At 47.9% G+C, this 13,343-nt stretch overlaps 1 protein-coding gene across 1 annotated transcript in view; it reads right to left on the bottom strand.

Moving 5' to 3' along the window:
* Positions 1-13,343, bottom strand: part of SCRN2 (secernin 2) — a 203,371-nt gene that overhangs the window by 51,324 nt on the left and 138,704 nt on the right. Inside the window, exon 4 of the mRNA XM_086924298.1 lies at positions 9,047-9,246. Within this exon, the coding sequence (XP_086780424.1) occupies positions 9,047-9,246 (200 nt within the window). The remainder of the gene's footprint in view (positions 1-9,046; positions 9,247-13,343) is intronic.

Genomic DNA, 13,343 nt, shown 5'->3' with positions numbered 1-13,343 from the left:
CCTGGCCCACTGCCGCATCCTTCTGGAGTTCGATATCCAGGCAGTAGTGTCTGGAGAAAGTATGCGGTGACTTCCAGGTCGCCGCCCTGCAGATGTCCAGGATTGGCACTCCTGCAAACAGCGCCGCTGACGTGGACATCGCCCTGGTGGAATGAGCGGTAACATGATCATTCAGAGGCCGGCCGGCCTGTTCGTGGCAGAAGGAAATCGCCGAGGAGATCCATCTGGATATGCTTTGCTTCGTGAGTGGTAGGCCCATTCTTGGCCTGCTGTATGCCACGAACAGCTGTGAGGATTTCCTTAGCTCCTTAGTCTTCTCCAGGTAGAACTTCAGGCACCTCATAAGGTCCAAAGAATGCAGTGACCTTTCCGCTGCTGTGGAAGGGTTGGCGAAGAAAGACCTAAGGACCAAAGGTTCGTTGAGATGGAAGTCCGACGGTACCTTTGGAATGAACTTAGGGTTTGGTCGCAGTATCACCCTATCATGTCTGAATTGTAGATAAGGTTCTTGAATGGACAAGGCCTGCAGCTCGCTGACCCTTCTGGCCGAAGTTAGAGCGAGCAAGAGTGCAGTTTTCCATGAAAGGTGTTGAAGCGATGCCCTGTGAATGGGTTCAAACGGGTGTCGCATGAGCTGGTTGAGTACCAGGTTAAGCTGCCAGGTGGGGGGTACCTTCCGAGGCCTCGGGAAGGATCTGTACAGTCCTTTGAGGAATTGTTTAACTAGCCGACTAGACCACAGGGATGGTCCTGTGATCGTTCTGGTGAACCTCGAGATTGCTGCCAGGTGGACTTTGATGGACTGGGCCAAATGCAGGAGGTATGGTAGTATTTGTTCTGGTGTGATGGTGAGTGGCTGTAATCCCTGTTCCGAGCACCATATGCAGAACCTCTTCCATTTGAGACAGTAGGTCTTGTTCGTACTGTCCGCTCTTGCTTTGGCTAGCACATCCCTGCAGTCTTGTGGGATATTCAGGCCCCCGAATTCTCTGTGCTCAGGAGCCAGGCTGATAATTTGAGCGATTGGAGGTTCGGGTGTTGCACTTGTCCGTTGGACATCGTCAGTAGGGCTGGGTGTTGGTGCAGTCGGATCGGTGATTTGATGGATAGTCGAAGCAGATCCGAGAACCAGTGTTGCCTCGGCCAGGACGGGGCGATCAAGATCAGGGTGCATGGTTCCGCTTTCATTTTCCTCAGGAGCCGTGGAATCATCGGGCATGGAGGAAAGGCGTATGCAAAGACGCTGTACCATCCGATGGAGAACGCATTTCCTAGTGATCCTGGTTGGGGATGCCAACTTGCGTAGCACGGGCATTTTGCGTTCCTCCTGGTGGCAAAGAGGTCGATGTTTGGGACTCCCCAAAGAGAGAAGATGTGAGTGAGGGCGCTGTCCGATAGTTCCCACTCGTGGGAGAGGGATTTTTGCCTGCTCAGGGCGTCCGCGATGGTATTGTCCCTTCCCGGCACGTATTCCGCTTTGAGTTGGATGTCGTGTAGTACCAGCCAGTTCCAGATCGTCTGTGATTTGCGTGAGAGCGAGAGTGAACGCGTTCCCCCTTGTTTGTTCAAATAGTGCATCGTCGTGGTGTTATCCGTCCTGACGAGCACTGGGGATTTCTGGATGCGGGGTAGGAAGGCTTGTAGAGCCAGAAACACTGCTCTCAGCTCCAAGAGGTTGATATGGAGCAATTGCTCTTGAGAGTCCCATTTGCCGCTGATCTGTAGGTCCTGGAGCACCGCGCCCCAACCCTCTAGGGAGGCGTCTGTTGTTATCACCAGCGGTGATGCTGGGAGGAGAAACGGCAAGCCCACCATCAGGTTGTGACGACTTGTCCACCATTGTAGAGCTTTTGAAATCTTCGGTGTGATCCGAAGGATGTCTTCGAATGAGCCAGTGCTTTGTGTCCATTGGCTCGCGAGTGCCTCCTGTAAGGGCCGCATTCTGAGCCTGCAGTGTGGTATGAGGAGTATGCAGGAAGACATCATCCCGAGGAGGGAGGAGTAAGTCCGAACTTTCAGGTGCTTTCTCTTTGCCACAGCCGTGGCCAGAGATAAGATCCTGTCTGCTCTTTCTTTTGAGGGGAAGGCCTTCGTGCAGCTTGTGTCTAGCATTGCCCCTAGGAAGGTAATTTTTGTTGCGGGCACCATGCATGATTTCTTGATATTGAGCGTCAATCCCAGATTTTGAAAGAGATTGGTGCAGGCGTTGGAGGACGTGACCGCGTCCCCAGGTGAGGGTGCTTTCACCAGCCAGTCGTCTAGGTAGGGGAAGACTTGGTGGCCCAGTTGGCGCAGGAATGCCGCCACAGGCGCAAGGCATTTCGTGAATATGCGCGGCGCGGACTTGAGGCCGAACGGCAGTACTTTGAACTGATAGTGACGGCCCGCCACCTCGAATCTTAGGAACTTTCGGTGAGTTTTGAGGATAGGGATGTGGTAGTATGCATCCTGGAGATCCAGTGACACCATAAAATCTCCTTTCTCTAGAATGCCCAGGATTTCCTGAATTGTCACCATCCTGAATGATTGGCTTCGTAGGAAGGTGTTGAGCCCCCGGAGATCCAGGATGGGTCTCCACTTGTTTTCTTTTTGTTAAACAAGAAAGAAGTGGGAGTAAAATCCTTTCCCCTTCGAGGATGCCGGAACCCTTTCGATTGCTCCTTTTTGTAGCATTGTCGAAAGTTCCTTTAGAAGCAGGCGTGGATGTTTGTGTGTCCGTCTGCGTGGAGGGGTATTGGGAGGGATGGAGGTGAACTCGAGGGAGTGGCCAAATCGAATAATTTGAAGAACCCACCGGTCCGTGGTGATGTTCTGCCAATTGTGAAGGAAATGGGTCAGCTTTCCTCCAATCTGAAAGGACGGAGATGGTGTTCGGACTGGCTGGAGGAGGTGGTCACTGGCGGCCGCCAGCGCCCCTCTTGGTGTTTTTACCTCTGTAGGACGACCTTCCGAATGAAGACTGTCTGCCCTGTTGTTGCTTGTGTTGGTACTGGCCTTTTTGATTGTACGAGAATGAGGACGAGGACCTGTTTTGATATGAGCCTCTATAGGAGGATTGACCCCTGGGCTTGTTGCCACGAAAGGACTGGTTTCTGAACTGTAGAGATCCCAGGGCCCTTGCCGTGTCTGTGTCCTTTTTAATGGCCTGTAGGGCCTCGTCGACCTGTACTCCAAACAGGTGCTGGCCGTCGAAGGGCATGTCTAGAACCTTTGCCTGAACTTCTTGGCGGAATGAAGTGGCTTTGAGCCATCCCTGTCGTCTCAGCACAGCCGCTCCCGCAAGTTGACGGAAGCCTGTCATGGCTGCGTCGATAGCACAGTCTATGAGCTCCGCTGCAGAAGATTGACCCTCCACGAGGAGCGCTTTCACCTCACCCTGGACGTCATCAGGTAGTTCCTTTAGGTAAGGGGCAATGTCCTCCCATAATTGTCGATTGTAGCGTCCTAGCAAGGCAATGGAGTTGGCCACCTTGATGGACATGGCCGATGTGGAAGTGAAGCGCTTGCCTATTGTGTCTAGTTTCCTGCCCTCTTTATCCGGGGGAGCTGACAGTGGTGATGAAGGGTTGCGGGAGTTTTTCTGGGCCGCCTGCGTCACTACCGAGTCCGGTTTGGGGTGACCATTTAGGCAAGCCGCTGCAGTGAGTGGCGCCCTGTATTTTTTATCAAGGCGTGGGACCACCGCTGGCACAGAAGCAGGAGTGAGCATTAGCTTCTTTCCCTGTTCCCACAAAAAGTCTATGATTGGAACAGCTTTTGCAGATTTTTTAGGCTGTTCCTTGAAGTCATGGAGGAAACAGTCCGTTTCCGTGGATTCCACCACCATGTGGAATCTCTTCGCCGCTCTCTCCACCAGCTTGTGGAAACCCGCAATGTCCACCGGTGGGGAGTCCGCTTGGCGTGGTTGTGGTGAAGCTGGGGATGATGTAATATATTCGTCCTCATCAGCCTGGTCCGAGTGGTCTGAGTGAACCTCCTGGACCTCTCCTTCCTCCAGTTCTTCCTCTTCCTCTTCTTCGTCCGAAGAGACCACCACTTGAGGATGAACTTCCTGGTGGGGTTGATGGCGAGGATGAGGGCGTTCCGGTGCGGACACCTGAACATGCACTGGAGGTGTCTGATCTTCCTTGTCCTCTGGTGCGGGACTTTCAGGTGCTTGACCTCCTTTGCTAGGTTCCGGAAAGCGCCGCTTGTAGTCTTGCACAAGAAGTTTCAAGTCATCCACCAGTGTCGCCGGCAGGCATATCATGGGGGTGACTTCGGTGTGGACAGTGGCTTGGACCGAGTGCTCCTGATACGTGAATTCGTCCTGTTCCTCATCAGTGCTTTGGCATTTTATGTGGAGGTCTGTGAGAGAAGTAGCGGGATTCAGATGGTCATCCTCCTCTGATTCCTCGCTTTGGAAAATTTCTTGAGGTGGTTGTTTTTCCACCTTGCTAGGAGACGTCGTTTCCGGGGTAATTATTGACTTTTCCTGTTTGGTATACTGAATGGTAGAGCTCGTAGTCGTCGAGGGGTCCGTCGACGGTGGTAGCATCATGTACGGCGTCTCCACCAGCTTTGATTTCTTCCATGTTTCGTTCGTCGTCGAATCGCTCGTCGACGGTGTCGTCGTCGAGCCCGTCGTCGACGGTGTCTTCGTCGACGGTGTCTTCGTCGACGGTGTCTTCGTCGACGGTGTCTTCGTCGACGGTGTCTTCGTCGACGGGCTCGTCGCCGACGAGCCGGGCGTCGACGAGGTCTTCGTCGACGGAGGGGTTGACGAAGGGATCTTGGTCGTCGACGACTGCGCAGCCGTCGTCGTCATCGACGGTGCCTTCGTAGACGATTGTCTCGTCGACGAGTCTCTCGTCGACACTCTCGTCAACGACGGTTTGGACGACGATGTGCTCGTCGCTGTTGATGGCGTCGTCGACGGTGTAGTCTTCGTCGACATTGTCAGGGGAATAATTGAAGAAACAGGCCTACCTGTAGATGAAGAGGAAGTAGTCATCGTCGTTGAAGCTGAGGGCGACGATGCCGATGTGGTAGACACCGTGGTTTTTACTGAGGTAGTCCTCTGGCTTTGTCTGGAGGACGGAGCAGGCATTTTGAAGGTTTTATCTTCCTTCGCCGACACTGAGGATGACGCCGATCTCGCCTCAGAAGACTTTTTGTGAGTCTTCGCAGGAGGAGTGTCTGAGTGGCCCGGGGAAGCGTCCCTTGGCCTCTTGCTCGAGACAGCAGAAGTTCTGGAAGCGCTGCTCACAGAGGACTCTGGATTGTCCCTGTTCTTAAGCCTGTCCAGCCAGATCAGAAGGCGACCCTCTCTGTCTCTCACGGTCTTTTTGGGAAAAGACCGACAGATTGCGCATTTTTCCGAATTGTGATCCGGGTAAAGGCAATACAGGCACAGGTCGTGTTTGTCATCCACATGAATCCTTTTCTTACTGCAGGAAGAGCAGGCCCTGAACAGGGCTTTCTTCCCCAAGTCAGACATGAAAAAGGCAGTATAAGCACACACTTACTTCAGGGGTAGTGTGTTGAGGAAGTCCTTGAAGAGTTTTTTGTTTCAGAGAAACTTCCAAGAGAGTTTGATGATTTTTAGTAATAATCCTGAGGAGAGCTCAGGCTGGAGACTCCCTAGCACAACGTGCGGTAGAAAATCTGAGGGACTGAGGCTCCTCCCAGGAAGGTTCTAGAGGGAGGTCGGAGCTGATTGGCTGACTATGTCAGTTTGGTCCTTTTTACATAAGGACAAGGAAAGGCTACTAAGGCGAGACCCTTGGACCCTTTTCTCTCTATGTATGTCTATGGACATTACTTTTTTATTTACCGGAGGCTCCCGTCTCGACGACGGGGAATGATTCAGGCATGTGAATCTATGAAAGACACCCCTAATACTGGATAATTTACTCAACCTTGCCGCATAATTTGGCCCTCTCCTGCCACCCACACAATTTAAGTGGCCCTGCCTATAGGCCAGTCCGATCTTGCAGCTATGAAATATTGACTCAAGTTCTGTCTCGGGTAAAATTGTGAGATCCCCCCAGCGTACCCTTAATCAATATGCTGGTGGTAAATTACAAAATTGGCACTGTAGCCAACTGTGCACATTATACGCGATTGAGTACACTAAAATAAAAACCCGTTGAACAGCACTTGGCCTAATGCTTGAAACTAGAATACAGAAGAATAGGCCCTCGAGGACTCACAGTAGCTGCATGGTACTGACTACAGAGAAGTGTCGGTACTCTAATTACTACTGCACCTCTGCCGAGAAGTGCAGGTACTCTCACTTGCAGAGGGCACTCTGTACCTGCTCATTTAAAGCACTGCTTGTGCAGGTATCCCGAGGTGTCTGCCTTGTTGACTGCCCCTCCTGTAGGCGTCTGCCCGCACCCACGACCGAACCTTCCCAGCTCCCTTCACACACCCCTGCCGCCCTCTGCGCAAGTTCCGCTCTTGAGGAGGCAGGGTACTTTTCCTCCACCTTCCCAGAGCACTAGTCCAGATTTTTTACCCCACTATCAATAGGCTGGTGGCACTTACTTGTGCAGAGTCCGGAGGATTGTGGCGGTGGCACCATAGCTGCCAAGGGTTCAGAATGCTATGAGTGACGTTTTCGTAATTTCAGTGTAATTATGAGTGACATTCAACAACTATGGGTGACACTTTTTTTCGCGGGCAAAATCAAGCAAAGGAGGCAAGGAAACCATATATCAGAAATTACACTCATGAGCCCTCTAAAAGTAAATTAAATGAGTGACACAACTTTGCAGACAGACTAGTGACTGCTGAGTTTAGTGTGCCCTCGATCTCTGCCTGACTCGGAGCACTGCACGCATCAGATCTCGGCCCGTGTGCAGAAGGCCTCAAATTGTCCAGCAGTTAGTGCGCTTCCTTTTGCCTGCAGGCCTTTACTGTCTGTGTAGGTTAGTTCTGTGTGTAGCAGAGTCAGCAGCTGGGTGATGCTGTATGCATGCAGGAGACTTGCATTGTATAGCTGTGTGCAGCAGGCCTTAGTAGATAGCATGCCTCTGACCTTATCTGTCAGACTCGGCCTACATGCAGCTGGATGTCTGCAGCCTACATACAGTGCGCCCCGGCCTCAAACTGTCTGTGTGTAGCACGCCTCAGATTTGGCATCAAAGCCTATGGCTCAGACTCTGCATGCACAGATCCCTGTCTGATTGTTGGCTCCAGTTTTAGGATTTCATTGCTCAGCAGGCCTCCTAGTGCAGCAGGCCTCATAGTGTTTAAAGTTTAGCATTCTGAGTTTTTCTCCAAGTTACACGTTAATTTATCTTTGCCGTTTTCTATAGTGCACACAGTCACAAGACCATATGGGTATCAAAGCGCTTTATATAACTCTAGGCACTCATTTCAAATGGATATGCAGCTGTATTCCATACACGCAACGCCGGCAGCCTCAATACTTTTTAAATTGTGCAAAGACCACCTCGCTGACAATAAATACATGTAATTCTATCCAGCTATTCAGTATTTCCTGAATTAAAATGTCTTTACATGACCACGGATCACATTTCATTCAGAGAAGCACGCCTCTTAAGATAATACATTCAGCAGTTTGGAGAACAAACCTGGGGCCTGCACTGGACTGCTGATCATGGTTTTGTGTGTCTGTACTAATAACTTTCAATGGATGCAGCTCAGCAAGGACATTGCAGCTGCTCTTGTTTGCGATGCTAGCACTTTTCAGGTGAGCAGGAGCGTAAAATGACATTCCATGTTTTTTTTTCACATTGAAATAATTTGACACACCATACCTCATTGTTGTGAAGCTAACATCATTTCTCACGGCACAAATCATTTCTCGGCACTGGCACTGGGTCAGACATAGCATTAATCCGGAGCACGTGTCCGTGTGCAACCAGACACTCCAAGCATTGCTTTACACACCGTCTCTCAAGGCAGTGGCTGCAGGCTCAATTGGGCAGCTACTGCGCGCTGTGACAATTCGGGATTGCCGGCCGCCTCATAACATTTACCCTCCAGGCTGCAAGGGTGCAAGTTTCTGTTTACCGCTCGCCTCCAGTGATAGTCGTGCTGAGGGCTGCGCAGCCGCGCTCACGAGAGGCGAGGCGTGATGATGCATCATTGCTGCAGTCAGTGCTACATTTCAGCGCGAGGGCTGGCCAAGTATGCCCAGGGCCGTCATTAGTAGCGCTTTGGCGCGCAACGAATAGATGGCCCTGGGACGATCCTTGTTGTGGCGGCCCCTGGGGTTTGGCGGCCCTGTGCAGGTGCACACTTTGCACATGCCTAGGGCCGGCCCTGCCCCTCCAAACTACACGTTGAGAGATCACCAAATAATCCCAACGAAAGAGCGGTCTTCATTACAAAAGACATCAACTATACCACAATATAAGAAATGATTACTACTGGAAACATAAGAACCATGCTAGCATGGGAGGAGCGTAGCTATAGAAGAGAGCACAATAATTATATCACAGAAAGATCCTTATGTCACAACACCACAACTCTAAGGAGAACACTTCTATCTATGGCAACCTCGATACCCAAGCCTGGACACACCACAACACTTCCACCATTAAAGAACAGTTATAACAGGAGTGTCACAACAGTTGCACTATGGGGGGCAGCCCAATTACAGAAGAGACCACAACTGTGCTGCCAATGAGGGAAGCCTTACTACAGAGAAGCCATCAGAGAAATATTATCACAGGCGAGATCACAACAGTGACACCATGGATGGAATCTTTACTGCAGAAAACAATGCTCTCTCAGGCAAACCTTATTACAAAAAGCCACAACAGTGATACAGGGAAGGAAACCTCTTTAAAAGAGATTCCACCACAGCTCTATTGTGGGAGGAGCCTTAGTACAGGAAACACGGTAGTAATACTACAATGTGAGGAGCCTTACTACAGGAAACGTTGCACCTGTCCTATGGTGGTAGGAACCTTATTACAGTAGACACACCAAGTTGGAAGCCTTATTCCAGGAGAGGCTACAACAGCATGACCATTAAAGTGTACATACTTGTGACTCACAGACCACTCTTCTAGTGGGTGGTGCTTACCTGGGATCCTCTTTGCTGCCCAGTACTTCCCCATCGTCTCCAGCACCCAGGCTTCCCTTCGGTCAGTCAAGAGGAAGGTGTTGTGGTAAATGAAGGGGGTGGGCTCCTCACGACAACTTCCCCCTTGTCCATACTTCTGCAGGAGGGTGGTGATCACATCGAGTGCCTCACTTGCTGAAGCTCCTCTTTCCAATCCCAATCTAGAACAGAAAAAAGCAGCTCAGGACACTTCAAAGCCCTTCTCCAGCACAATCCACTCCAGACACTAGGTGAAGCGATCACCACTGCGGATGATACAGGCCCTTCATCCCAGTGTTACAGGCAGAGCATTTACCATATGAATACAGGGATAGCCTAGAACCCATAGATAACTGCAAATCCTTAATACATGAATGATGCACACGTTCAATTTCATCTAAATTCCATGGATGAGAAAGAAGAACAATTGTTACTTACCTGTAAACAGGTGGTTCTCAAGTATTGGTGTCTTTCATAGATTCACATGCTTAAATATTCCCCGTCGGAGTGGGAGTCCCACGGTAAATAAAATAGCAATAAATATTAAATATAATATATATATAAAACATATATATATATATATATATATATATATATATAATCAGGAGAAAAAACATGAAATACATATTAGAGAAGGCATACACTGCCTAACCAAAATTCTACATAGGAATGCATGGGAAAGGCAAAAACCACATGCAGCCTATCCTTGTCATTATGTTGGTCCAAACTGCAGCCAATCAGGCGACAGCAGCCCTCTAGAACCTTCGCCTCAGAGCTCAGCACCTAAGATTTTCGTAGCACAAGAGCGACCAAAAGAGTCTATGAGGAGAAGAGAGCCACTGAGGGGAGGAGGGAGGGTCGCATGTGAATCTATGAAAGACACCAATACTGGAGAACCACCTGTTTACAGGTAAGTAACAATTGTTCTTCTCCAGTATTGGGGTGTCTTTCATAGATTCACATGCTTGAATATAGAATAGATAGCAGTCAGTACTAAGGAAAAAAGTTTCCATAAACACAATGCATAATAAAGACTGAAATTGTATGTGTATGATGCACATAAATATATACGTATATATATATATATGGATCGAATTTTGTTCCCAGGTTGAACCTACAGAAAATACGGACCACCACACGGTTTGCAGAGTGTCACAGCAGGCGTTTATTAACCATTTTGCAGTTCAGGTTTTGGCATGACGCGTTTCGGGCAGGGACTGCCCTTGATCACATGACGGACATGCAGTATTCTTCGTTTTAAATAGAGCACACACTCATTTTTTTCTTTCACAATGACACCACGTGATCTAGTGATAGACATAAAAAGTAGACTTCCAATGTGAGGTGTTTTACATGTGCACACAATTGGTCGCTATGTATGGGCAGCTTTTAACTTTTTAGCAGCATAATTATACAAGGCACGTAAAAAGAGATTTATAATTGCAATCAGGTAACAATGAACATTTATAACCGCCTAAATGCGTATTTGAATTGTGCAAAAGTGAGCTAGCAGCATATTATTATGTAAACAGTACAACTTGAAAAGTATTATTGCACACGTCTATACAGCGATGCAATTCCTAACGCCAATGCATCAAATAAATAACATATAAATATGTTAAAATTCTATAAAAGACAATATAAAAAAGTCAATATTAATATTTTATACTGCATAAATAAATAAATATTATGCTAAAAAATGATTGTGCAAAATGGCAATGTGTTTAACTTTCGCTGAAATAGCTTTAGTGTGTCTAGTTATTAATTTAAGTTTAAGCTGGCTCACTGAAATATTACAATCTGATGTCATGTTACAGTGTATAGAAACCTACTTATGTTAAAGTGCCTGTGCTGAACCACATAAGAATGGATAGAAACCTATCCATTGCCCCTATTGCAACCCAGGAGCATTACATGACCTGGTGTTGCAAAAACAGCAATCCCAAATATAAAGTGCTAAGTGTTATAAGTGCAACCAACAAAATTGTGGGAGGTTTAAAATAATGATTCAAGAGAGAGATAAAATAACAGGATAGAAAAATGATAAGCTCATGGCAAACCATACATATGTCACTAGGGCACCTATTATGATGGTTTGTAACAGAAGGCCCGGAATGGATACAGCTACCGTGATTATATGAATGCGGAGATGGAATATTGGACAAGACTGCTGTAACTCGGATTAAAGGAAGGTATGCATGTCTTCCCTATCGTTGAGGCCGTTAGGATGCTTACTGTTAAGATTCAAAATGTATCTTGTCTCTAACTGCCTCAAAGTCTTGTCCCTATCTCCACCTCGCTTTAGTACCGGTGCCTGATCAATTACAAAATAAGTCAAACAGTTCACATTCTTGTTGTGACTCACTTTAAAATGTCTGGCTACCGGGTAAGCCGGATCACTGTTGATGATAGCACGAATGTGCTGTAGGATACGCATATAAACAGGATTCTTTGTGCTGCCTACATAGCGCAAGCCGCATGTACAAGTGAGGACGTATATAGCGTACTCAGTGCGGCAATCATATTTACCCCTGATGGACAATTCTTTTGTTTTAAATGGGGTTTTGTATGTGGCAGTATTGGCCCCAAAGTTACATGCCCTGCAAGTGGCGCACTTGCGAAAGCCATTACTTGTGGGCATTCAAGTTTGAATACTGGTAGACCCAGTAGGAATCTCCTTAGATAAGAGATTGGCCATGTTTTTAGATTTTCTGAACGTCACGCTGGGATGTTCTGGCAACGTGTTTTTCAGAATGGGGTCTGTTAGAACTATGGGCCAATTTTTATTCATGATGTTACGTATTTTGCGTTCCTGTCTACAATAAGTGGTGATAAGCCTAGGTGAACTATTCTCATCTGCTGTACTCATGTCAATTACATTGGTGCTAGGTAATAGGGCAGTTCTGGGTCTTTCGTTCGTTTTAACCATGGCTTTATTGAGAATTTCCTCACTGTATCCTCTCTGGCGCATACGCTCTAAGCATGATTGACTGCAGATCTCGAATTGCTCAGATGTACTGCAGATACGTTTAAGCCGTAACAATTCCCCGTAGGGTATGCTAGCTATTAAATGACGTGGATGCGCACTAGATGCATGTAATATTGCATTGCCAGCAGATGGTTTTCTGTATGCTGAGGTAATCAGTGTCTCATCAGTTATTTGTACCTGGACATCCAAAAATTCTAGCATATATATATATATATATATATATATATATATATATATATATATATATATATATCGACAGTCAATAGGCATATGGAAACTAAGAGGATGAGAGTAGAACAGAGGCTCACCTTACTGAAAAAGATTACGAAGCACAGCTTGTCCTACTGCGGTATCCCCTTCCTTCATGGCAACCAGGTAGTAATGTTTCGTGAACGTGTGCCTGCTGGACCACGTGGCTGCTCTGCAAATTTGATGCAGCGGGACACCGGCAAAAAGTGCAGTAGAGGACACCATGGATATGATGGAATGGGCCCTTACTACAGACTGCAATGGTTTGCCTGCTTTTTGATGGCAGAAGGCAATAGCCGAAGAAACCCAGCGGGCTATTGTAGGTTTGGTGACTGGTCGTTCCTTGTGAAAACGTCCATAGGCGACGAAGAGTTCGTCAGATTTTCGGAACTGGGCCGTTCTGCTGATGTAGAATTTCAAGCACCGCTTAATGTCTAAGGAATGCAAGCGTTGTTCCGCGGGAGACTGTGGATTAGCAAAGAAACACTTCAGAATAACGGGCTCATTGATGTGGAAATCTGAAGGTTCTTTAGGAAGAAAGGTTGGGTTTGTGCGTAGCAGTACACAATCCGGTTGAAACTGAAGAAATGGTGGTTTGATCGTGAATGCATGAATGTCACTCACTCAACGCGAAGACGTCAATGCAAGAAGAAGTGCAACCTTCCAGGTGATGTACTTGAGGTCAGCTCTATGTATTGGCTCAAATGGAGCATTCATTAACTGTGATAAAACAATGTTGAGGCGCCACCCAGGAGGAGGGCGCCGAACTGGTGGAAATTTACGAAAGAGTCCCTTGAAAAATTGGCGTATAATCCTAGAGGACATAGGGAGGTGGGGCCATCCTGGCAGAAGCGTGAAATTGCCGCCAGAAAAACTCTTAAAGTAGCATGTGACAATCCTGACTGAGCTAAATGCAAGAAGAATGGGAGGAGCTGAGCGGGCGTTGCACGCAACCGATGCACACCGGCAGCCGCACACCAATGGCAGAAACGTTTCCATTTCAACTTGTAAGTCTTTATAGTTGAAGGAGCCCTGGCTTGA

The sequence above is a fragment of the Lissotriton vulgaris genome, chromosome 5 (genome assembly GCF_964263255.1).
Source record: "Lissotriton vulgaris chromosome 5, aLisVul1.2, whole genome shotgun sequence".
Taxonomy (NCBI): domain Eukaryota; kingdom Metazoa; phylum Chordata; class Amphibia; order Caudata; family Salamandridae; genus Lissotriton; species Lissotriton vulgaris.
The sequence above is the reverse complement of the archived record's forward strand: the minus strand, read 5'-3'. Positions and strand labels throughout refer to the sequence as shown.